At 45.3% G+C, this 26443-nt stretch overlaps 1 protein-coding gene across 1 annotated transcript in view; it reads left to right on the top strand.

Moving 5' to 3' along the window:
• Nucleotides 1-26443, top strand: part of LDLRAD3 (low density lipoprotein receptor class A domain containing 3) — a 256545-nt gene that overhangs the window by 127145 nt on the left and 102957 nt on the right. The window contains exon 4 of the mRNA XM_059929647.1: nucleotides 10833-10967. Coding sequence (XP_059785630.1) covers nucleotides 10833-10967 — 135 coding nt within the window. The remainder of the gene's footprint in view (nucleotides 1-10832; nucleotides 10968-26443) is intronic.

Genomic DNA, 26443 nt, shown 5'->3' on the forward strand with positions numbered 1-26443 from the left:
TTTTTAAATATTCTTTTCCATTATGGTTTATCATAGGATATTGAATATAGTTCCCTGTGCTATACAGTTAGACCTTGTTGTTTATCCATTCCATATATAAAAGCTTACATCTGCTAACCCCGACCTCCCACTCCATCCCTCCCCCAACCCCCTCCCCCTTGGCAACTACAAGTCTGGTCTCTATGTCCATAGTTCTGTTTCTGTTTCATAGATAGGTTCATTTGTGTCATATTTTTAGATTCCACATATAAGTGATATCATATGGTATTTGTCTTTCTCTTTCTGACTCACTTCACTTAGTATGATAATCTCTAGTTGCATCTGTGTTGCTGCAAATGACATTATTTCATTCTTTTTATGGCTGAGTAGTATTCCATTGTATACATGTACCACATCTTCTTTATCCATTTATCTGTCGATGGACATTTAGGTTGTTTCTATGTCTTGGCTATTGTGAATAGTGCTGCTATGAACATAGGAGTGCATGTATCTTTTTGAATTATAGTTTTGTCTGGATACATGCCCAGGAGTGGGGTTGCTGGATCATATGGTAATTGTATTCTTAGTTTTCTGAGGAACCTCCACACTGTCTTGCACAGTGACTGTACCAACTTACATTCCCACCAACAGTGTAGGAGCGTTCCCTTTTCTCCACACCTTCTCCAGCATTTGTTGTTTGTAGACTTTTTAATGATGGCCATTCTGACTGGTGTGAGGTGGTACCTCCTTGTAGTTTTGATTTGCATTTCTCTAACAGTTAGCGATGTTCAGCATCTTTTCATGTGCCTCTTGGCCAACTGTATGTCTTCTTTGGAGAAATATCTATTTAAGTCTTCTGCCCATTTTTGGATTGTAATGGTAATTATTAAAGCCAGGTGATCGAAACACAGGGGTTCCCTATGCCAGTCTCTATTTTTGTATGTAACTGGAATTTTCCATAATAAAATGGTAAAAAGAAATAAAAGATAAAGGAGCAGTTTTGTTGGATGATGTCTTGACTTCAGCAAATAATTGGAGAGTCATATTTTTAAAGAACTTTATTTCTGTGGATGTGTTTTCCACTGTTTGCATTCATTTTGCAGGAGGAAGGATAAGCAAGGACCTGTGTTTCCTTCTAGAGGACCACAGTGCTGAGATTTTGCCCTTTCGCTTCCTTCCTTTCTCCTTTTTACTGTGTTTGACCTCTTCCTCCTGCCTTGGGCTCAGACATCCTTGGCTGGAGGTGAAGCCCTGGACGGGCTGGCAGCACAGCTCTCCCCAGGTCCTCCGTCAGGGAGGACAAGGACTCCTTCCAGGAACTGAGATACGGCAGAGCGGTCTGGGTGACCACGGTGGAAAATTCTTTCAAGTGGGATCTTCTGCTGCTGTTTTCAACATAGTTGTGCTCAGAAAACCCGCTGTGTACTGGACTGTGTTTCTCCCACTGCTGATGAATTCTTGCCTGTCCCCCTAAAGAGCTGAATTGCTCAGCCAGTGTGTCTATATTTTGCAATCACGGAGCCCCTTGGTGCTTGTGTATTTCTGTAGCTTTATTCATGTCACCCCAGATTAGATTCCACACGTCTTCTTCACCCCTCAGCAGATCCATGAGTGGAAGCCTCAGGGAGCTGTGCCTCACGTCGGAGGGGCTGGGTGAGCAGAGGAGCGGGAGGGTGCTTACATCCTATGCTTCTAAGCTCCATCAGCAAGGTCCCCTTAAAGGCTCCTGTATGACCTGCTTCCTCAGGGAGTTGTTCCTGGTCTGCCGAGCCTGGGCTGGTCATTCTGTGTGTTGGCACACCATCTTGGGCCTCCTCCAAACAAATGTCAGCTAATCAGAGGCCTGCCCTGAACACCCTGTACAGATAACTCCTCTCCTCTCCAGTCTCCCACTCTGTCTCCTTCCCCTGATTCACTCTTCTCCTCTGCACTTACCACCACTTTTTGTTTATTTTCTGCCTTCTCTGCTACACCTTGATGGCCTTGAGATGGTATTGTTGCATGGTTCACAGCTGTACTCCCAGTGCCAAGTGTATGGTCTGGCTCAGCCTTAGCACGGGATAAATGCATGTGGAATAAATTACACTTCTCATGCTTTATCTTCAGTGCACATTGACCTGCCTGTCTCCCCACTAGAGTGTAAGCTCTTTAAGAACAGACTGGGTTTTCTTTTATCCCCAGTGCCTAGTAGAGTGCTTCATTTATAGGCAATACTAAATATCTGTGGAATGAGTGGATCAAGCAACTAATCAAACAGAGGGTTAAAGAAGAAGACAGACGGTCAGGATATATTCTCAACATGGGGATGTCTTGGCCCTCTCCTTTGGTTTCAGATGTACACCCAGAGGGCACATTTAGGCTGCACATTGTTCATTCACCCCAGCTCCTACCTTCTTTCAGACTCTCACTCTCTTTCTGCAGTTTCTGTGCAGACACCCTGCAAGATGCTGCAGGGGATATAGAGATGGGTCAGATGCAGGACCCTGGCAATGTTGAGGTGATCCTCAAGCAAGGGAGACAGAAAGAGTCATACCCAAATAAATACAATATGGGTTGACAGTGGAGAGTGCTGTGGGAACCACTGATGGGAGAGATTATTTCCCTCTGGGCTCATCAGTGGGAGTTGTTGAAGGAGATGGACCTAGGAAGATGGGTGCCATTTAAAAGTTGGCAGTACAGTTCCATGGAGTCTTTTAGGCTAAGGGCTCAGCAGTGGCAGGGAGGTATGCAGACTGTGCAGAGCATAAGAAGCCCCTTGGCTGACAATGACTGAGTACTTACTATGTATATGGCACATTTCTATATGCTTTATACGTGTGATATTTTAGGCTGATAACATTATGACTCCCTTTTTGTAGATAAGGAAATGAGACATAGAAAGGTTAAATAACTTGCCTAAGGTCACACAGTAAGTGACAGAGTTGTAACATCAACCTAGGCAGTATAAATCCAGGGTCTGAACTCTTAATCACTATACTGTGTATCCCCAATGATAATTATTATTACAAGCATTTATTGAGCACCTGCTGTGGGCCACATGTGATTCTCAGTTATTCAGGTGCATTAACTTTTTTTTTCTTAATTTTTGTTGGAGTATAGTTGATTTACAATGTTGTGTTAGTTTCAGGTGAGTGAAAGTGAGTCAGTTATACATATACATATAAACACTGGTTTTTTTAGATTCTTTTCCCATATAGGCCATTACAGAGTATTGAGTAGAGTTCCCTGTGCTATACAGTAGGTCCTTATTATTATAGTTATGTATCTTATATATAGTAGTGTGTGTATGTCAATCCCAATCTTGCAATTTATCCCTCCCCACCCTTACCCCCTGGTAACAAGTTTGTTTTCTACATCTGTAACTCTTTTTCTGTTTTGTAGATACGTTCATTTGTACCCTTTTTAAAACTTTTTTATTTTTATTTTATATTTTTATTTATTTTTTCTTTTTTAGATTCTATTCCCATATAGGTCGTTACAGAGTATTGAATAGAGTTCCCTGTGCTATACAGTAGGTCCTTATTAGTTATCTATTTTATATACAGTAGTGTGTGCATGTCAATCCCAATCTCCCAATTTATCCCTCCCCCCGCCCCCACTTGGTAACCATAAGTTTGTTTTCTACATCTGTGACTCTATTTCTGTTTTGTAAATAGGTTCATTTGTATCGGGTGCATTATCTTAATTTTCACAAAATCTTAAGACAGAGGCACTATTCTTATTTTCATTTTACAGAAAAAGAAATTGAGGCTGAAAGAAGTTAAAGAATTTTCCTAATGTCATGTGGCTAGTGAGTGGTAGAGCTGAAATTTGAACCCAGGTGGACTTCTTACCCTCACTGCCAATCATTACAGAAAAATGTACGCTCGGAAGGGTAGGCTGGGGCAGGTCATGAAAAGTTAAGAGTCTGGTTAATAAGTACCAGGGATGTAATGTACAACATGATACATATCATTAATGCTGCTATACGTTATATATAAAAGCTGTTAAGAGAGTCAATCCTAACAGTTTTCATCACAAGGAAAAAAAATTATTTTCTAGTTATTTAATTTTGTATCTGTATGAGATAATGGATGTTCACGAAACTTATTGTGATAATCATTTCATGATGTATGTGAATCAGATCATCGTGCCGTACAACTTAAACGTATACAGTGCTGTATGTTAATCATATCTCAATAAAACTGGAAGAGGAAAAAAAGTTAACATCTAGGATTGTATTTTATACGCAACGAGGAGCAGTTGATTCTGAGCGGAGTGCAGAGCGAGGAGAGGGAGAAGGGCAAGCATGGCTGGAGCCTGGGGAGCTGGGACGTGGTGGTCCCTTTAGTGGAAGTGGATCCAAGGAGAGAGGGAGAGGCTGGGGAGAGAGGGAAGGATGTCAGTTTCAGACATGCAGAGCTTGAGGTTAGGGGGCCTTAGGCAGAGGTGTCCACGAAGCATCAGGAGAAAGAGGATTATCGCTGGAGGGAAGATTTGGGGAGCCATCCACAGAAGGGTGGTGGTTGAAGCGGTGAAGTCGAAATTGGCGGGAGACAGGCTGGGGGGTTGGACAGGAGGTAGCCAGGCCCAGGACACCTTTACAAGGAGGAGGAAACAAACGGCCATTAGCAATGAATCAGGGTCTGCCACTGCCACTGCCACTGCGCTGCCTTTCAAAGGGTTGTGAAAGTTCCGATCCTTTGGGTCCTTAGAGGCTGGGGAAAAGGCAGACGGGGTTGAGGAACCTTTGCCTCCTCCTGCTTGACCAGAGTGGTGGCCCCTCCCCTCCTGCAGACTCGGAAGACGGAAGACGGCTGCACATGGCCCTGATCTGTCTCGGGGGCCAAGGGCCGCTGGGAGAGGTCCTGTGGGGTGGACTCTGAAAGGAAGGCAAGAACTTGGAGCTGGCCGCAGACAAGCCACCTCTTCTTGGAAGGTCCAGGCTGCCAGCATTTTCCAGGCCACAAAGGAGCAGTGCTTGTTAATGGGTCGGATGATTTGCAGAGAGGCTTGGGGCCAGGCATCCTCCGTCCTGGAACAGAGGAAGTCTCGGAGCAGCTCCATCTCCCCCAGTTGCCTGGTTCCCAGGGAAACGGGGGCTGGGAAGACAAGATCCCCACGGAGACCATGAGGTTGGGATGCTCGGCGAGGAAGTGGGCGGGCAGCACCGTGGGATGGGGCGCAGATGGGGGATATGGGGGCTGGTGGCCAGGAGGTCCTCATTGATGTGTTTTGTCAAGAACCCTTTGAGGTGGGAGAGGGGCCGACTTCACAGACTTGAAATGGATTAAAGGCGACATTTCCTACGTCCCGCTGGAGACAGATTGCTTCATTTCCTGTCTTGAAGCCGGTCAGTTGCCTTTGGATGACTGCAGTGGGCCCTGGGTCCTTTCCTTCAGATGTGGTTGAGGTGAATGCCACCAGTTTAATTAACCACTGAGCTTAACCTTCTCACTCCTCCCTCCCCTTGGCAGGGAGAGACAACTTCTCTTTCCTGAGTACTGTGGGCTGGGAAACAGATTCTTAGATCTCTGTGTTTGTGGTGGCAATAATAGCTGGGGAACTTTGGAGTCGCGGTTGAATTTTTGAAGTTAACTCTGCGGACAGTTTTCCATCCTTATTGAAATCAATACTATAAAATGCAATGTTCCTCTTCCTAGTTAAGCGTAAAATAATACATTTTTTCAGTGACTGGGAAACCTCAGGAAGGACAAAGAAAACATACATATGGAGCACATTAAATATTGCTAGAAGATGCAGAGATATAACATCCCAAAGCAGGAAGCGTTTCGTGGTCGGTTTATGGGCCGCCTGTTGATCAGTTATGTTTCAGGGTCCTGGGTGAGGATCCACGGCATCACAGAAACCCCTAAGACTTGACTTCTGTCCCCACCAGAGCCTATAGGGTTGGTCCACCATACATGCACCCTGAAATCTGGCTTAAGCCTGGTAAATGCTGCAGAGGTCCTGGAAGAAATATAGTGAAACTTGAGCTGTCTGGGGTCTTTGGGGAGATTTTACTCTGGGTAAGTGAGTGTGCCTCTGACGGGGATCTCCTCTTGGCTTCCTCAGTGTCTACCTCTGTTGGTGACGGTGCAGGGCCGTTCTTAGGAATGTTAGTTTTTAGACTGGGCTGTAATACAGGGTTGCCTTTGGCTCCTTTTAGAACTTTCTGGTCCCTTTTGAAGCTATCTTAGGCTGCTCTGCTTTTGGAATTCTTCAGGTGGCTTTTTATAGCTTTGTGGTCCCCTCCCATGGTTGTCAACTTTTATTTCTTGCTGGCAGTTTGTCTGCAGGTTGGCAACGGCGTCCTCTCTCCCTTCTAATTTGCCGTGTCCTTGGGAACTGGAACACAAACCTTGTTGGAATTTACATAACCGGAGAATCAACAGACCTGGGGGAGGGGAAGGCTGGAGGGCCCTTCCTGAGGACACCCCCAGCACTTAAAGGACAACAACATCCCGAAGTGTGTTTTGATGGTTCGGAGGCCTTTTTCTGGCTTGCTGCTGGGTTTGGGGAGGTTCCTCTAGCATCCTCTGCCTCTGTTTCTCTGCCCTGCGTTGGGGGTGGGGGGACACAGTGTTTTATGAGGAGCCCTTGACAAGGAGGAATCCCAGGTGTGTCTGTTTACCAGCGTGTACCTGTGTTCTCTGAGCAACAGGGCACCTAAGTGTGAAAGATACTGAAGACAGGGGTTTGTGAGCCAGAGAGAATTTTGTGGGAAAAGAGAAAAGGAAAAGGAAAGTGAGTGATCACTGAGACATCTCTGCCAGACTAGACTCTTAGAAACTTTTAGTGGAGTCTTTCCAACATACTGAAAAGGAAAAATAAAATTAAATGAACACCTGTGTTTCCCAACAGCCTGTTTTAAAAATCATATTACCTATAGTTATGGTTAAATTATTATAACTATATTAACAATAGTTAATAAAACTATACTATATTATATTATAATAATAATACATTATAATATTATAACTATATTAACTATGGTTAATACTACCATATTGTGTATTTGAAAGTTGCTAAGAGAGTAGATTCTAAAAGTTTTCATCACAAAAGAGATTTTGTAACTATGTGTGGTGATGGGTGTTGACTTACTGTGGTGATCATTTTGCAGTATATACATATATCAAATCATTCTGTTGTACACGTGAAACTAATATAATATTATTATATGTCAATTATATCTCAGTGAAAAAAGTCATATTACCATATTGCCTTATTTGTTTCAGAGTTTTAAAATAATAAAGTGTTCCCAAATATTATAAGTCTACAGTACACCCCTTTCTGACCCTATCCTTCTCCCTTCTCTCCAGAGGCATCCATTGTCCTGAACTTAAGGTTGTTTCTTCCAGTGCAAGTATATATTTTTGTATCTTCAATAATTGATAGTATTCTTTTGCATGGGTAACTTCATCTAATTGGTACGACACTATACATATTCTTCTGTAACTTTTATTCTTATATAACTTGCATATATCTTCTATAACTTCGCCCCCTCTATTGTATTTGTGAGATTGATCCATCTTGATTCTGGTTCATTCTTTTTTTTTGATTTTTTTTTTTTTTAATTGAAGTATAGTTGATTTACAGTGTTAATTTCTGCTGTACAGCAAAGTGACTCAGTTATCTACATATATACATTCTTCTTTATATTCTTTTCCATTATGTTTTATCCCAGGATATTGAATATAGTTCCCTGTGCTATACAGTAGGACCTTATTGTTTATTGGTTCATTCATTTTTCACTGCTGTTCAGCGAGGGTTGGCAAACGATAGCCCCTGGGCCAAATTGGCCTACGCCCTGTTTTGAAAGTTACCTACTTTAAACGTATTTACTACCTGTAAATCAAGTTTTATTGGAGCACAGCCCTGCCCTTCGTTTATGAATTGTCCATGGCCGCTTTGTACCACAATGGCAAAGTTGAGTAGTTAAGACACAGTGCAAGACCCAAACGTTAGCAAAGCCTAGAGTATTTACTATCTGGCCCTGTACAGAAAAAGCTAGCCATCCCCTCCTGTAGAATTCTAACAGTGTAGCACATGGTATTAATTCTCCTGTGGGTGAACATTTGGGTCATTTCTAATATTTTTATTTTACAAACAGTGCTTCAGCACACATTTTTGTTTGTTCAGGATTCTCCCCTGAGTGTGTAGCTGGAAGTGAAATGACTGGGCCATGGGGCATATGCCCCTTAAATATCACCAGGTATCACTACATTGGTCTCCAAGGTGGATCTACCAATTTGCACTCCCACGAGTCGTCTCTGAGACTTCCTCTCCTTCCCCATCCTGGCCAGCAACCTGGGATTTTAAGACCTTAAGTTTGGCGAGTCTGCTGCGGTTAAAGTGGTGCTTCATTACTGGCCATAGTCAACATCTTTTCAAGTTGTTGTTGAGCGTTTGCCATTGCTCTGATGGGAATTGCCCTGTCATGTCCTTTGCCTGTTTTCCTGTTGAGTTGTTTGTCTTTTTTCTTTTGAGTTGTGAGAGTTCCTTCTGTATTCTGGTCCTAGTCCTTTTGATTATATGCATTAAAACCAAATATATGTATTCATTCTATGCACTGAAACTGGTTTTCAGTCCCTGTGGATTCTTTATCAGTAGAGCTGTGTCTTAAGATATAGTCAGTCTTAATTCATTTGAAGATATGTGTGATCTGGATATACACATACGTACATATATACACATATATGTGGTATGCGTGTATATACACACGTGCACACGCACACATATGTGACTTCTTTTCCTTGGGAAAGTTTGTGAGGTTGAAAGGGTCTAAGGCTGAAGAGAAGTCAGTAGATGCCATCGCGTCTGCAGGGTTAGTTCAGCACCGCCTTCCCTACTGGGGCGGTTCACATAAGTTTGCAGCAGCCCCATCTTGGAGCAATTCAGGCTCCTTTCCAAGGCTGTCCATTCGAGTGAGCTGATCGTTGCTGACGCTTTGGCTGCGTAGATGTGATCCACAAGGTCCCAGGGAAGCCAGAGGCCACCGTGGTGGGATGCTGAAGGGTTTGGAGGGCTGCCTTGGACAGAAACCAAATGTGACTTATGGTTTCGAGTTTCCCCATTTTGGTTTTGGCTGAAGTCAGACCTTGGTTTCAGCATGATCAAGTGGAACCATTCTCTGGCCCACAGCGATTTAAATAATTAAAACTTCCATTTTCAGGCCAGACTCCTTTTGCTTAGCTTCACACTGGTCCATCATCTTCAAAACTAAGAGCACGGCTTCCCCATCCCTCTACCTCCTCTGACCTTTCAAATCAAACTTTCTGAGTTGAACAGTTAAAAAATAAAAAACTCCACAGCCCTTTGGGTTTCCAGGGCCCTGTGAAGTCTGCAGCTATGATCTCTGTGCATCTTAACAATCGCTCCGTGAGGCATATGGGGAAGATAAATTACAACTGCCATCCTGCTGGTGAGGACCATCCAGAGATGCCGGCACTGACTTGTTCCTGATCCCGTAGCTGTCTTCAGTGCTGGCTGTGCCATCCCGCTCTGGTGCTCTTCGTACCACGTATAATGCAGATGCCGGCTCAGTTTGTGACCCGAGATCCCATGATGACCCCTTTTCGTTATCACCAATATCACTCCTTCAGGGAGGACCACACTCTGGGGGACCGAGGCAGACGTAACTCGGGGAGCATGTCCAACATTTCCTGAGCCTGTGCTACGTGTCAGACTCTGCTGTGTACATTTTCTCACATGTCATCTCCTTTGATGCTCAAATTAATGCTGTAAGTAGCAGGGCTAGCTTCATGGACCTGTGACCTGCACAGGCTCCGTGCTTAGCTTAGAAGCACGCCACACTTGGTTTAATGCCCAGCACTTATCTTCTTGAAGTTTTAAATAATTTTTGAACAGTTGACCTCGCATTTTCAGTTTGCACTAGGCCCTGCAAATTATGGAGTCAGTTCTGCACACAGATGAAGGAACCGAGGCTCAGAGAAGTGAAGTAAGTTACCCAAGATCACACAGCTAATAAATGGCAGACTGGGGGCTGGAGTAATTTCTACTTTGCTGCTTTATTTATTGAAAATAGAGCCCTGGAAAGAGCCTTGCTTGAATTGCACTGCAAGGAGTGAGGAAGTAAGATAAATTGTGCTGTAGAAATAGTGATTTTCCATGCAGATTTGCTTACATGTTGTTAAGTGGTTTTGTGCTGACCTTATGCTGGCTGGTTGCGACCTTCTTCCTTGAGGGGAAGGGCCATTTCTGTCATTTTTTGGGGGGGTTCCTGAAAGTGTCTGCAACAGGGAGCTGCTCAGGCTGAGCCAGTGGGTTAATGGGCTTCTTTGATTGCAAAGCAGAGATGGAGCTCACCTTGGTGAGCCATAAGGAAACATGAGGACTTACCAGGCTGGTCCATAGTTAGGGAACCAGAAGGATCTGACCTAGGCCTTGGATTAGATCGTGCCATCACTCCATCAGTGGCAGAGGTTCACGGATCCCCGACCCATCTACTCCGTCTGGCTTTGCTCTTCTCTGTGTGTCTCTTTTGTTACCGACCATTCCACTCTTGACTCTCCTGGGAGATTCGGGTTTTGCCCCAGGCCCCTCAGAGGCTGCTGGCCCGCTTAACGGTTGACCAGTTAGGGCGAGGCGTTGCCCTCTGGCCATGTTGGTATGGTTATAGGTCACCAGCGTGATGACTTGGGAGAAGGAGCTTTTAGAATGGGGCAGAGTAAGTCTCGTCCTGTCCAGGTCATTGCCTGACCAGTTTCCCAGGATGGGCTTTGAGTCAGCCATCCTAGAAGGTGAGCTTGCTGCTTGCCGAGCAGGACATACCCCTGGCTGGAGAAGGTTCTGGGGGGTCCTAAGGGGACTGGCGAACCTCCCTGGTGACCTGCTCTGGTTTCCCTTCACAGCGGCAAACCCTTTGCTTTGCTCCACTGCCCGCTACCACTGCAAGAACGGCCTCTGCATTGACAAGAGCTTCATTTGCGATGGGCAAAATAACTGTCAAGACAACAGCGACGAGGAAAGCTGTGAAAGTTCTCAAGGTAGGAGCCTCTCAAGCTCTAAAAAAAATAATTACGACACCGCAGCACAGTAACACTGAAGAAAACAACACCCACCCGTGTCCAAATACAGCAGCCCTGTTAATTTCTGCTCTTTACCTCGAAGCCCTCGTACACATGGTTCTAACCGCAATGCACCTACCATTTCATATTTCTCACGCATTAAATATCAAATATACATTTTCTCTTCAAAACTGCAATTTGTCCAGCTGCATTGCACACCGTCACGGTGCTCTACTGTGGTTTTCTAAATTGTTGCATTGTTGGGGGCCACTTAGGTTGTTTCTTTCCATTGAGTTGCTTCTTCAGGATAAATTCGGCAGAGTGAGACATCTGCACGGTTCATGACTACACCTCGTCATACAGCTGTTTGGAAATTTAAAAAAATTCTCCATTGCTGCTAGTATCATCTGTGCGTGTCGGGTTTATAGTAATATCCCAGGCATTCACTGTTGTTCCCTTTTTCCCATTTTTGCTGATTTAGTAGTCATAGAATGATAGCTCCCCAAATGCTTTAATTTGCATTTCTCTGATTATGAGCAAAGTTAACATTTTCCCCTGGGTGTTTGTTTACTGCTTTGTTTCCTCTTGTATGAATTGCCTATTCCTATCAGAGCTCTCAGCCTCAGAGCTGTTGGATGGAAACTGAAGGGTGCATTTGGGGATGGAAAGAGGAGCTTTTTAGGAAACCCAGAAGGACATGGAGGGGTCATATCCTCCCCTGTTAAAACTGACTGGGTACGTTTCTTTACTCATTGTCTCTTTTCCAGTAAACATGTATTCATTTCTTCAGTGATTAGAAAAAAATACAAAGATTTAAAAATGCATGTCAATTTTAAGGCATCCTAAAAAGTATAGATTTCTAATGTTATAAACAGGTATCATCCATATGTAATCTTTACTTTTCTCACTTAGTATTATGTTGCTATGATCCGTCCATTTTATAGTTTGTTGGCAGAGTTCATTTGTTTTGACCGTTATTCAGTATTCCACTGTATGACTGTACCACAGTTTATAAATTTAATAATACTGTAAAAAAGAAAAGCAAGAGAAAGATGGATAGCTGGTTAATTCATATGTTGGGCGGCAGGAAAGATGGGAGGTAAGATGAAGTTAAGTGCAGGTTCCTTTCAAGGTCCCGGCTTTTATTTTGGTTGGTGTTTATTATGTTATTAAAAATGAATGAATGACTGAGTCATGCATAGACCACTGGTGAGAGTGCGCCACAAATTAAGGAATTATGAGCCATCCAAATCCGTATGCCTGGGGTCCATAGACGAGAGAAGACAAAATGTGTACCTACATGGACTTTGCCAAAATTTGTACAGAGAGCAGCTCTGGGAGGTGAGTCTTCGGTAGAGTTAGCCTCTGACTGTCCTGACCTAGGAAATCCCCTCCTCGTGTCTCCTCCTCACCAGTGGTTCTCAAGGTTTAATCCTTAGACCGGCAGCATCAGCATGACTTGGGAACTCTTTGGGAATGCAAAGCTCAGGATGTACCCAGGTCCACTGAATCGACCCAGGAGGTGGGCCCAGCAGTCTGTATTTTAACAAGCCCTCCAGGTGAATCGAATTCACGTGCAAATCTGTGAACCGCTGTTATCCACTAACTTTAGAGAGGTTTCTAATCTTGCCATTTGCCTAGGGATTTCTAAACTTCTGATTCAGTGGTGAACGGCAAGGTGTTTCTAGGCTTACGCAAAGTCACATTTTTATAAACCAAAGCATATGGCGTTGGGCCATTGGCCATTGGCCACCGGCAGTGGTAGAGGAACAGTAATCACAGAATCAAGTAAATATTAGCTTAGATAGGCGGGATTGAGAAAAATTTTCCATATATATTGTTTCTTATGCGTTTATGTATCCTAGACTCACTAATGGTGCCCTGAGATGGTCAGCAAAAGGACTTTCAAGTCTAAAACTTGAAAGTTAGGGAATTCATCCTGATGCTTTTAGCAGCACCTACAATGCTCCCCCCCCCAGCCCATGCCTATCCCAGCATTTTGCTGAAGCAGATTTTTGCTTGCCCTTAAGAAGAACTGTTCCTCTGAAGGCCGGTTCAGGTCCAGCTCGTTTCTCTCTCTATATTGTACTCTCATATTATAAGCATGAGGGGTAGGAAGAGTTGGTGGTGGACACATACACGCAAAGCCCAACTCTTGGCAAATGTCTTACTTGGAGCAACTTACCTTAGAATCTCAGCTTTGTGCCTTCCATACCCAAATGACCTCCCATTAGAAAATAAGCTCTGTTTGCACGTGCTCTCAGAAAACTAGTCCCATCAGGGCATGGGTAACAGCTGTCCACTGCCGTCAATGTGACAGCTTCTGAGCAAGGATGCCCATTGTGGAAAGGCATCTCCATTAGCTACCTAAGAACAGGAAGCTTCTTGGCCTCTCGAATCACACAAGATCCTACCTAGTAGCACAGGTCGTGCCCTGCACAGAGTGGATTCAGTGAGTGCTGAAGACTAGAAAAGATTTCTTTGTAAGATGTTGTTATTAAGCTGTGTTTAATTTGTACCTTGTGCAGTATTACACTGTACACGTGCTAAAGTTATGTGAGTTCAAATATCCATAATCTATTAAAATAATCGTAAAAAGTATTATTATTATTGTTTAAACAGAACAGATGATTCTGTCATTCCCTCGATGGGAGTATGCCCCCCCAGTGCACATGAGATGGTAATCTGGACCTCCGTTCCCTTGGCCAGCCTGCAGTTTTGCATCTCTCTTAACGATGTAAACCCCCCTCTGCTCCGAGTGTGATTCTGGTATTGAAGGGTATGCTTTTCTCTATCATGTAGCTGCTAAAGCAAACTGACTGCTGATTTTTGGTGTTAAAAGGAACACCAAAAAGATTTTGGTGTTGTGCCCGTGCTGGGGGAAAACCTGACCCCTACTGGGCTTTTGAGAGACTGTAGTGTCTTCCTGAGGAATTTCAGAGGCTTCTTGAGTAGACAACATATCGTCTTATACCATGTAGGATTTGACCTATTGTCACCTTAATAATAGCGAATATTTATCGAGCCCTCCCCTGCACCAGATACTGTGCTGGACACCTTCTGTACGTGAGCTCATGTAGTGAAAACACATCCTATCTGCTTGTGCTCGGCTTCCAGCCCTTGAAAAATGCATCTTTGCTTTCAGCTGATGTGGGAAAAGAAAATTATATTTTATAATGTTTGTTTTGATGGAGTGGAGAAAACTGACCCCAAGACAGGAACTAGGGTGCTTGAAATACTCCTAATTTGATGAGGGTATGAAAAAGTCGTGTCTCCATTGAGAGACTCCAGCTCTGGGTGCACCTCTCCTTCCTTCTTCCTCTTGTCCCCATTTAGTTCCCTTCCTTACGCTGACCTTTCAAAGCAACAGCAGACCCTGCCAGGACTCGGAGGTGGGAATGGGACCATGAAAGTGCAGTCATTACTGTACCTTTCGATTCCAGATGGGATGTATTGGAGACCAAAGAACACTGTGGTGGAATCGAATTGTAACTGCGGCTTCATTCATTGGAAGCATAACCTGTTACCAGATAATTCCACAAGCAGTGGCTTTGGAGTAAGCTTTGCATATGGCTTTCTGTTGCTTAGGAACTTTCCCTGGGAGGGTGCATCTGAGGGTCAGCAGGTGCTGCTGTGCGCATATGGGCTGTGGCCAGCACTCAGGTGGCCTTAAATATGTTGGATTCAGTCCTAATTGAACAGATAGATTCTTTCCAACTTTGGATACATGGCAATGTGGCAGGCAGCCTTCAGTGGTCCCCAGCCCCTGGGGTTCATGCCCTGGTATAATCCCATCCCTTTGCATGTGATCTGGACCTTGGAACTAACTTTTTTTTTCAATTGTGGCAAACTACACTTAACATAAAATTTACCATATTAACCATTTTTTAAGTATATTGTTCAACAGTGTTAAGTACATTTACCTTATTGTGCAACCAATCTCCAGAACATTTCCATTTTGTAAAACTAAAATACTCTATACCCATTAAACAATAACTCCCATTCCCCCTCCCCCAACCCCTGGCAACTGCTGTTCTACTTTGTTTCTATGAATTTGACTATTCTAGATACCTCATATAAATGGAATAATACAGTATTTGTCTTTTTGTGACTGGCTTGGTTCACTTATGGAATGTCTTCAGAGTTCATCCATGTTGTAGTATATGTCAGAATTTCCTTCCTTTTTAAATAAGGCTGAATAATACTCCATTGTACATTGGTACCACATTTTGTGTATCCATTCATCTGTTGATAGACACTTGAGTTGCCTCCACCTTTTGGGTTTTGTGAGTCATGCTGCTGTGAACATAGGTGTACAAATTGTGACTTGCTTTTTACAAAGAAAATAGCAGCAGAAGTGATAGGATGTCAATTCCAAGATAAGATTACAAAAGACTCCACGTCTGTTTTGCTTATTCTGTCTTGCTCACTCTGACGGTTGTAGGCTGCACCATGGATAGGCCCACGCGGCAAGGAACTGGGGAGGGCTCCGACCAAATGCCAGCAGGGAATGGAGGCCTCCAGGAGCTACAGGAGTGAGCTCAGAAGTGGCCTCTCCCTTCGTGCAACCTTGAGCTATCTGCAGCCCCAGGAGTCACCTCAACTGTAGCCTTGTAAGAGGCTTGAGCCAGAGCTCAATCACTCCTGGATTTCTGAGCCACAGAAACTGTGAGATAATAAATGTTTGGTTCTTTAAGCCTGTAGGTTTTTGGAGTAATTGTTATGGCATAATAGAGAACCGATACCATGAATACCTCTTAAGTGGGCCCCACTTCTGATCGTTCTAGGAACAGAGAGCTTATGAAGACTCAGGTGATGGTGAGTCAGTCCTTTGGAAGGAGATCAAGCAGGGTGTTTATAAGAATAGCCATCATTTTAAGCACTAACTGTCAGGCACCATTCCAAGCATTTTACTTACATTTTCCTACTCAGTCCTCACAAAATCCCTGTGAGAGGAGGATCCTCTCACAGAAAATGACCCCCATTTTTCCAGATGAAGAACCCAAGGAACAGAGAGGTTCCATAGTTGTGCCATGTCCACACAGCGAGTAAGTGGTGAAGCCAGGAATGGGAACTCAGGTCCTCTGATGTACGAGCTACCATTCTCCATCACCCCGTGATGTAGCCGTGTGGTTAGTACTGCCCTGGGACCAGGAACAGCAGACATGGCCCGGCCTTGGTCCTGTGAGCTCAGAGGGGAGGTTGTGTATGAGGCTGGCCTATTTCCTCTCTTTGTACTCAAGGTTCCCTCGCAGTCAGAAAGACCAATGATGCCTGTTCACCTTCCCGCCTCCTGAGGAGTGCCAGGAAGATAAGCTCTTCTGAAGAAGCCACCAATGCCAGGATAGTTAATTGAGTATATTGTCAATTGGGTTGCCATTTCTTTATCTTGCTTGCTGTATACTGGTGATAATGCTTAGAGGAGAATTTAGAAAGCTGGCCATGAGGTTTGGCAACTCACCAGAAGCTAACAGTGACAGCTTTGTCCTGTTTTTTCATTTTTGTTAGGGGGCACATAATGGGGTGCCCCCATGTGCCGGGCCCTGAGCTGCATGCAGGGGATACAGAAATGGTCTTGGTGTCTCTTGAATTGTGTTCTCCCCTATAATTCATATGTTGAAGTCCTAAACCCCAGGATGTGACCTTGCTTGGAAATTGGGTCATTGCATTGTAATTAGTTAAGATGAGGTCACACCGCATGAGAGTGGGCCTCTAATCCCATATGACTGGTGTCCTTATCAAAAGGGCATGTTTGGGCACAGATACACAGAGGGAGGCGGCCATGGGAACATGAAGGTAGAACTTGGGTGATGCGTCTACGAGCCAAGGAATGCCAGAGATTGCCAGCAAACCGCCAGAAGCCGGGGAAGAGGCACTTCGAGTCTCCAGAACCGCGAGACAGGAAATTTCTGTTGTTGAAGCTGTCTAGTTGGTGGTGCTTGGTTACAGCAGCCCTAGCAAATCCATACGGCTCCCCGGAAGTCACATCAGGCAGAGCACAGCCCTACGCCAAGTGCCGCAGCAGAAATACAAGTAAAGAGACACAGAACTGCTGGAGAGTGACCAAAGTGCAAAAGCAAAGGGAGATGAGGACATAAGGGAGCTGTGAAAGCACTCGGTGTCTTCATGGAATCGGGACAGTTGAGGGTGCACCCTCCTGGTGGGGAGAGGTGCTGGGTAGAGCTGTGCTTGCTTAATGGGGCATCTCCCAGGTTGCATTTTGAGACATTCATTTTCTGTACTTGGTGTGCAGGCCTCATTAACTCTTGTCTCCACAACAGCCTTGGGACTGAAATCAGGGCACCAGAACTCCTCCAAGTTTCCTTAAAGTCCTGACCAAGACCATCAACACTTCTGTTGTCCAGTCACCTTAGGACAGTTGGACTTGGGTCTTTCACCCTCTGGTCCTAATGCCCCAGCTGACCTAAATTAGCCAGTCACCCTGGTGGTTGCCAAGGGGGAGGGGGTTAGGGAGGGGTGGAGAGGGAGGTGGGGTTAGCAGACGTAAGCTTTTATATAGAGAATGGGCAAATGACAAGGTCCTACTGTACAGCACAGAGAACTATATTCGATATCCTGTGATAAACCATAATGGAAAAGAATATGAAAAAAAAGAATATATATATATATATATATATGTGTGTAACTGAGTCACTTTGCTGTACAGCAGTAATTAACACAACATTGTAAATCAACTGTATTTCAATTAAAAAAATTTTTTTTAATAAATAAAATAGCCAGTCACCCACTCAGATTGGGACCCGGAGCCTAGGCTTACAATGGTTACATAATCAGCTGCAGAAAGAAAGAATTAGGGATGGTGATTGCTTCTTACTCTATCCTCTCAAATAAATACCTCAAATAAAGTTTGACAGCCGAGGGAGCCAAGGAGGAGGGTCCTTGTGCCTGCTGGGCAGAGGGCTGACCTGTTCAGACCACCACTGCTAACTCAGGGGCTTTCACCCGTGGTGACCAGGGCCATGTTCTGTATGGTCCATTAAGGGAGCTGTCCTTCAGTGCTGTGGACATGTGAGGTTGGTGTCCCTTCACAGACCTCTCCTCCATACGGGGCCTATGGTGGGCGGATTCTTACTCTCAGGGCTTTACTCCCCACCTCTAGCCTGTGACAGTAGCCAGAGGAAGTGTCCCTACCTGTGGATGCCAGGCTTGATTTGGCCGTGGAATGTTGCTAGACGGACAAGAAGGGAGATTGGAACGTGCTGTGCCCCTGTGCTTGGTCTCTTTCATTCTAATGATCTGCTATGAGACAAATATACTACTGGTCCATGGAAAAGTGTCACATGGGTCAGACCTGAACCCAACCCACAGCCTGAGGTCAGTCCCAGCTGAGGTCACAAAGATACAGCCAACCGGCAGACCCATGGCAAGATAATAAACCTCTAAAGTGGTCAGTCACTGAGATTTTAAGGTGTACTTGTGACGTAGGAAAACCCGACTAATATCAGATCTTCGGGAAATGTGTGTGTATGTCAGTATGTACTTATCAGGTATTTATTGATGGCTGCCATGTGCCAGGCACTGTGCCCATTAGATACAGGGACATACCCTATTTTGACAAACACCAAGATGCCATCAAGTGTAAGACCCACTATTATTTTATGTCATGCTGAGAAAGAGAAAATGGTGACAAATGATGACAGACTGTTGATTTTAAGATGCATCCCAATTTTGGAATGTTAAAATGGGAGAAAAAAAATGTGGCTTTTAGAATGGAAGATGGGAATAGGCGGTAATAGGGAACAAGATGAGTGTGCTCTCTACTCTGATGGCACCTACACCCTAGTAGGAAAAACAGGCATTGAGTTGGTTACTGGTGTGAGGAGTGTGTGGAAAAGGCAAAGACAGGATGCTTTGGAAGCGAGTGACAGGACTCTATAGGGTACTGAGACCTTCCTGAGAAAGTGATGCTGAAGCTGAAATGGGAAGGATAAGGAGGAATTAACTGGATAAGAGGAGGGCAGGGTGGGGGGCGGAGAAGGAACCTTCTCGGCAGAAGGAACTGTAGGGTAGAAGATCCAGGATTGAGCATTTGAACAGCGTGGTGCATTTAAAGGACCGAAAATCCACGTGACACCCTCTCCCTCTGGTGGACAGGAGGAGAATAACTTGGAAGGAAGCTGGAGTGGTCAGCAGTGGCCGATGGCTTCAAGAAGTGTTTGGGGCTGGCATCGTCAAGATTTGATGATAAATTGCATGGGGGTGGCCAGGGGTAGAAATGGCCTGCGGCAGGTCACCGTGGGGATGCTGATTTTGTGGGACCGGAGAACCTGCTGTAGCATCTTCCAGTTGCCCTTCCTCTCCAGGCCTCCCACTGGATAATTGAGAGGAAAAGGAGCTTATGCTTTTGGAGGAGACCTTTGCTTTCTGTCGCAAGATAAAACCAAGTGACTGTGCAGCCAAAGATTTGTAGAGAAATCGTGGAGGGCATGAGATGGGAGAAGTGCTAGTTTTTTGTTTCATTTTCAAGTATGAATGGAAAAGAGCTTTATATATTTTTAAAAAATAGTAGTCTGGGGTTAGGGGATCCAACCCAAAATGTCACAACCTAGAATTCGTTGGGTGGTCAGTACTTACCACAAAACTCGTGCCGCCAGACAATGTCAAGAGCATCGTTAGAGGGGTCCTTGGAGCGAGTCGTCACCCTGAAAGAATTTATTTGGCTTTACCTAGAATAAAACCGCTGGAGGTACAGTTAACAGGAGGAGTGCGGAAGCCGTTTCTTCACTTTTCATCTGAGAGTTTGAAAGCCCACCTGGGCCGGGAGAGGCAGAAATGCTGACTTCATTGGAAGAACCAGAAGGAGGTTGAGAGAGGTTGATTGTGCCTTTCTGTGTCTGTGGGGCTCTCTTCTTAGTAACCGAGTGTTTGCATCACTAAAGCCTCCATTTCTTTAACCACCACAGCAGGCATTTGAGGATTTCTAACGTGTCCCTCGTTTAGAAGCAAGTCAGAATGATTCTCCATTCACGACAGTAATTGCTTCCTGATCTGGTAGCCACCATGCTCATCTTCAGAGCTGTTTCTGCGATCTCCCCCGTTCCCCACCTACGTTCACCTTCTCTCCCCCGTCCTGGCTTCTGCCCCCATCTGTCCCTCCTTCTCCCTGGCGTGTGGCAGATCCCGCCTGGACACATGGCAGAGCGTGCTCTTCCTGAGGCAGGTGGGCTAAGGTTCGGGGCAGGGGGACCGAGTATGGGGCTTACTGTCTCTCTGCAAGTTTTCTGAGCTGGAGGACAAGCTGTGTTGTGCTGTTTGATTGTGCAGGGGACATTTGTCTGTCCGTGGACAGCTTGTGGCCCTCAGCTCCCCACCCAGTACCCTTTCACTGTCTTGACTCTTCCTCCTCTTCCTTCAAACACAGATCATTTGCACAGTGCCTGCTACTGCCCCGCCCACCTGGGTTCTGGAAGAAACACAAAGCTCAGTCAGATCACAGTTGCTCATAGTCGGCAAGGGAGAAACATAACGCCCCAGGGATAATTACCCCAAAATGTGATAAATGCTGTAATAGAGGAAGGAACAGCACGCTGTGGGGGACACGAGGACATGACTGGGACAGTGGCGAATGACTGTTTTTCCTAGGGGATATGGGAAGCCTTCAGAGGAGTGAAATCTCTGCCCAGTCATTAAGCATAAATAAAAATGGACCCAGCAACAAGCACGAGGCTGGGCATCTAGCCAGAGGGAATAGCATATTCAGAGACAGAGATTCCAAATGGCCAGAGCAAAGTGTGCTTGTGTGTGTGTGTGGCGGGGGGGTGCGTGGAGGGATGTGAAGCTGTCAGGGGGGTTGAGGCTAGCTTGTCAGGCCGCCTCCCTGGGTGCTTCCGTTGGAAGGTGGAGCCCGAGGAGGAAAATCAGGAGAAATAATTTTTTACCAAAATGATTTTATTGTTTACCAAATAAAATAAAATGATTTTGTTCTTTACCAAATGCTCCCCTCTGGTAAAAGAATTCACAGGAGGGGCTGGTTATCATTGCCTGCAATGAGAATTTTGATTCTCCGTGGGTCTTATAGAGCTTTGCTATCCCATTGGCGGGGGAGATCTAATTGAGACTTGGGATACTGTAAATGAGACCACAGAATAATAGATTCTGTGAATTCTCCAGAATGAGAATAGCTTGGGCGGTTAGATGGCCACATGCTGGGTATTTCCATCCGCCACCCTTGATTAGAGGCTTGAAAATCTCCCTGGGGTTATGCAATCCAGTAAATATCTTTCTTTTATTGGCCCTGGTTTGGCTACCTGAGAGCTCTGTGACCTGTGGGAAATGAAAATGTGCTCTGATGTTGCAGGTATCTTGTCATATCCCCCAAATGCTCCCAGCACCTCTTTCTTGTTCCCTCCTTGTTTCTCTCTGGAAATTCAGCAGGTTATGTCTGGTTAGTCTTTGGTTCTGAAATGCCACAAAATGACACTTACCCACGTTTCCCTTCTATGAGTTCTCTTCCCTGAGATCTTGTGCCCTATGTAATGTGTGCGCTGCTCAAATTACCGTCAGTGGGTCAGCTTTTATTGAAGGTCTTCTTTTGCCGAGTGCACTGCTAGGTGCTATGAGAAATCAAGAGACTTCCTAGCAGCAGCTCTATTTCCTAGTAACTTATTTTTCAGTTGGAGACGAAGACCAGGAATACATAACCACTCCTTTGATCAACACTACTAACTTGAGTAATGTCCCATTAAGCCCTTGTGTTTGACAATATGTATACATTAATGCTCCATATGTTCTGGGTGCCAAAGTATATTGAATATGTCGTGTTAGCTGCCCTGTCCTCAGCTCCTTCCAGACGGTCTACTCCACTCAGGACCTTTGGAAGGGCAAAGGTCACTTTCCAAGACAGTTCCCCACCACCTCAGCCACTGTTGACCCAACTAGGCTTAGACACCTGACCCACGACCAGTCAGTTCATGGGCTGGCCAGCAGCGAATCAGAATGACTGTCTCAAACTCAGACACTCAGGGTTGAATCAGCCTTAGGAGGCTGAGCAAACACTGTGTAGAGGTAGGACCCAGCCACATGGCAGCCACAGTTGGGAAGGGCAGAATTCACAGTTGAGAGTGCTGGTCTGCTTAGAGGGGACATCTAAGAGGCCAGAGGTGGCAGCCCCCAGAGAGGGATGGAGAGAGTATTTGCTTTATCCTGGATGGCTTCCCAATTCCCAGCTCTAGCTCCCATGAGGCCCAATGTCTCTACCTTTCACTGAGGCCTCTGGGACCTAGAGCAAAACTTTGTCTTCATTTGAACTGGCTTGAGTGAGTTAACAAGTGATCATCTACTGAAAGAGTGGTCAGTGTCAGTCATCCATGGAATCATGGAAGACTTATATTATGTACTTCAGACAATTAGGAGGGACTCAGAAGATGGGAGATGTAGAGAAAACAGGGATGTGAGCAAATTGGGGGGAATCTTTAGGATCTGGTTTCTAGTGTTTCTTCTCTGATTCTTTCTAACATTAGGTTCTTAGTTTAAAAGACTAGAGACAGTCCAGGGACTATGTATTAGTTAGGAAATAGACTAAGCTGCTGTAACAAAGAGACCCCATCATATAGTGGCTAAAATACGATGGAGGTTATAACTTAAATAAGTGCCTTAAATAAGATGAATTCTCTCACATATAACATCCCAAAGATGAGCAGTCTGGGCCAGTAGGGAGCTCTGCCCTCCCCCAAGGTTGCTCCAAAGGTCACTATTTCCCAGATATCACGAAGGAGGAAAGAAGGGGAAACCAGGATAGGCTGCTTCATTTTCAAGGCAATGAACTGAAAGTTGCACACATCACTTTTATTTCTAATCCAGAGACCTGAACTTAGTCACATGACCATAACTAGCTGCAAGAAAGGCTGAGAAAGGTATTCTTAATCATTTGGGTATTTATATGCTCAACTAAAACCCAGGAGTATATATCTGAAAAGACAGAAAGGGAGAATGGATGGATACTGGGGAATAATTGGCCACACTCTCTGCCACAGTCTCTTTTTTTTTTTTAAATTAATTAATTAATTTATTTATGGCTGTGTTGGGTCTTCGTTTCTGTGCAAGGGCTTTCTCTAGTTGTGGCAAGCGGGGGCCACTCTTCATCGTGGTGCGCGGGCCTCTCACTATCACGGCCTCTCTTGTTGCGGAGCACAGGCTCCAGACGCGCAGGCTCAGTAATTGTGGCTCACGGGCCCAGCTGTTCCGCGGCATGTGGGATCTTCCCAGACCAGGGCTCGAACCCGTGTCCCCTGCCTTGGCAGGCAGATTCTCAACCACTGCGCCACCAGGGAAGCCCCACAGTCTCTTTTAAACTGAGCTGATATTTCAAAGGTTGGTGTATGCCAGCAGCATGTCTTGTAGGTTTTTTACATGGACCACCACCAGATCACAGACTTCTATCTGAGTGGCATTCGTTCCCACAACCTGAGAGAGAACACTCTGAGGTGTGTGCTTTGCCTCCTTGGGCTCTGAAACAGGTCTGAGCTGAAGTGCTCTGCAGTGCCAACTGGGGAAACTCAGGTACACACCCAGTGGGGGCAGCCCCTCTGCATCCCCAGATGTATAGTTGAAAAGGCACTTCACGTATTTCTTTGTTCCTTCATGGTCTCATTTATTGTAAGCCTGTTGTGACCCTTTGTAAGCTTTTACCTTGATTTTGGAGTGTGATCAAGGTGATAGTTATTCTTTAGATGGCAGGAACATGACTTTGATTTTGCTTTTTTCACAGAAGTCAGTGGGCCACAGATTTGGGTCAGTTTGCATCTGAAGGAAATCTCCAAGGACAGGTGCTTTGTCCTCATTAGCTGATTTGTTAGGCAATCTTTCCCTTGTGGCTCAGAACCTTTTCTAGATTTTTCCCTCAAACGCTTTTGGTCTACCCGTGCCTGTCTGCTTCCCTTCTGGAAATGTGTATTTGGCGAAAGTGACTCTCTGGTGTGTCCCTCCCCGCTGCCCACATCCCCATGCTATCCACAGTTCAGTTACTTCTCTCTTTCTCCCAATCTGAGTGTGACAGTTTTAAAATATGTCCACATATTCTTTGTCATCCTTCCACCAAGAAGTGGAGCCTTTCCCTGGAAACTGGCCTGGCTTTTGTGACTATTCGGATCAACAGAGTACGATAGAAGTGATGCTGTGTGATTTCTACGACTATAAAAGGCCATGCAGCTTCCTCCTTGCTCTTGGAATACTCCCTGTTGAAAGCTTCAGAAGCCATGTAAGCAGTCCAGCTGCCCCGAGGCTGCCCTGTTGTAAGGAAGCCCAAACTAGTCTATACAGAGAGACCTTGGAGAGGTCCCTGAGGAGAGAGGTGCCTGGGCGGCCCCTGGCTGCCTCCGCCACTGTCTGGTTACAACGGTATGTGAGACCCCCGAGCCGGAAGTGCCGCTCCTTTCCTGAATTCCTGAACCACAGAAACTGCGAGAGATAATGAAGTGTCATCGTTTTGAGCCATTTGGGGATGATTTGTTATGCAGTTGTTGCTCACTGGAACCTCAGTCAATCGAAAGGCATCTCCCTTTGCCATTAATCTGCTCCTTGAAAGAAAGAAGCTGATTGGCTCAAACCCTTCACTGGGCCTCTCATTTCCCAAGAGGGCTTTCATGTGGTCCTTATGTTCCTGAGCTCTCACGAAGCGGGTGTTGCACACAGAGACTGAAAAGGCTGCTGACCAGCAGGCTCTGCTGTGTCCTGTCTCAGTCGCACAGAGCTACTCCAGGTCACCCCACAGTCACCCCATAATTCACGGGGGCTGCGTAAGGCGCTTCTGATGGAAGCCGAGCCCACGTCCCTAACCCACCACTTCCTCAGTGTGAGACAGTTACCTGGGGGGCTTTATTTTCTCTGCCAGCCCTGTGTAGGCACGGAGGATACAGAGAACATTCGATGTGAGAAAGTCAAAAAAATATATATATATATATCAGGCTTTAGGTATAAATTTCGGAGCCAGCTGCTTTCCAAGACCTCCCATCGCCTTGCAGCGGTATCAGCCATATTCGTGATACAACACATTCAGAGCCCAGACTTTGCATAGGGTCAGGCGGAAGCTCTGCCATTTAGCAGCTCTGTGACTTTGGGCAAGTTGCTTAACCCCTCTGAGCCTCTTCAACACCAAGATGACAAGGCCTGCCTGCAGGATTGCTGGAAGGAAAAGTGAGAGAAGGCCGCAGAGCATGGAGCTCAGAGCAGGTACTCCTGAGTGCGGGTTCCATTCCCCAGAGGTTAGCGTTCCTCTCTATAACCAGCAACCACCATAGCTGCTGGCCGGGGCCTTTTCCTCTTTGGAGAAACACTAAATGTAAAAGAATCAGGTGAGCTCTCCAGGGTGCTCTGTCTCTGACAGCTAACAAGCTTTTCTCCTTCCTGCCTACCAGCAAGGAGCCAGGCCCCAGGCTTGGTTTCATTTGGCATTTTGCTTTCTGGCCTACCCAAGTGGAAAAAGCAGTGGAACATTCCAGATGGTGAACATTCAGATAGAGGTTGGGTGGAGCAGACCCTCTGCCAAGGAACCAGGGGTGTGGGGTGCTCAGGAGGGGCTTCTGTTGTCAGAGCGTCCCAATAATAACTTCCCTGGTTACGTCCTTGGAGAAGCTGTCTTATTGGTAAGTAACAGACGTGAATTCATATTAGCCTTTGTTCGTTCAGCAGATATTATCGTGTTGGGCATTTGGCATACATCATTGAATAAGCAGACCCCCTACATTATCTGGTTTTCTCCATTTCTGAGGACCAGCACCAGTTTAAAAGCCATGTGTAAATCTTGGTCAGTCTGGAAGAAATTACTTTGATGATTTATCAGGAGGAACAACGATTAGTCTTCTGACTGCAGGGTCATCTTCTAGATCAAAAATTGTGAGGTAGAATCTGGAAGAAAAGAGGGAAAAAAGTCTCTGGAGTGACTGATCATCCATTCTACACAATCACACTTCGAGATGTGAAGAAAAGACGAGTCCCCTCAAACTAATTTATGGCGTGTTTTCTATTAGAATTGCAAAATTCGCACAGAGGGTGTTAAAATATGACTTCACATCATATTTAATACATGCTATATTTAAAACTGGGATAAGAACTGAAATGTGAAGCAAAAACCAGAAGGGTTTTGCTGGGTTCTAAACTAATCTTCGTTCTGCTGTTGTCTTTTTTTGTTTCCATTATTGTCCCTTATTGTTTTTCATTAAAAGTATTTTGAATCAGAACCACGCCATGAATTTTCAAACTTAATCAACTAGAATGAATCTGAAGCATCGCAGCACCCCAGCTGGAACTGGACCGGTAGTGGTCTCAGTCCCCGGCTCCCCATGCAGTCTGACAGTGTGACAGGCAGCATGATGGCCGTGGCTGCAGCCATGTCCACAAGACTGAGGTCCACGTGGGCTCTGCCAGTTCAGAAATGCCTTAAATGGCACTGTTCTCTGCTTGGTCAACCCTTTAGCTCCCAATCTGGTAGTAAAATTCAG

This window comes from Balaenoptera ricei, chromosome 8, assembly GCF_028023285.1.
Source record: "Balaenoptera ricei isolate mBalRic1 chromosome 8, mBalRic1.hap2, whole genome shotgun sequence".
Lineage (NCBI taxonomy): Eukaryota > Metazoa > Chordata > Mammalia > Artiodactyla > Balaenopteridae > Balaenoptera > Balaenoptera ricei.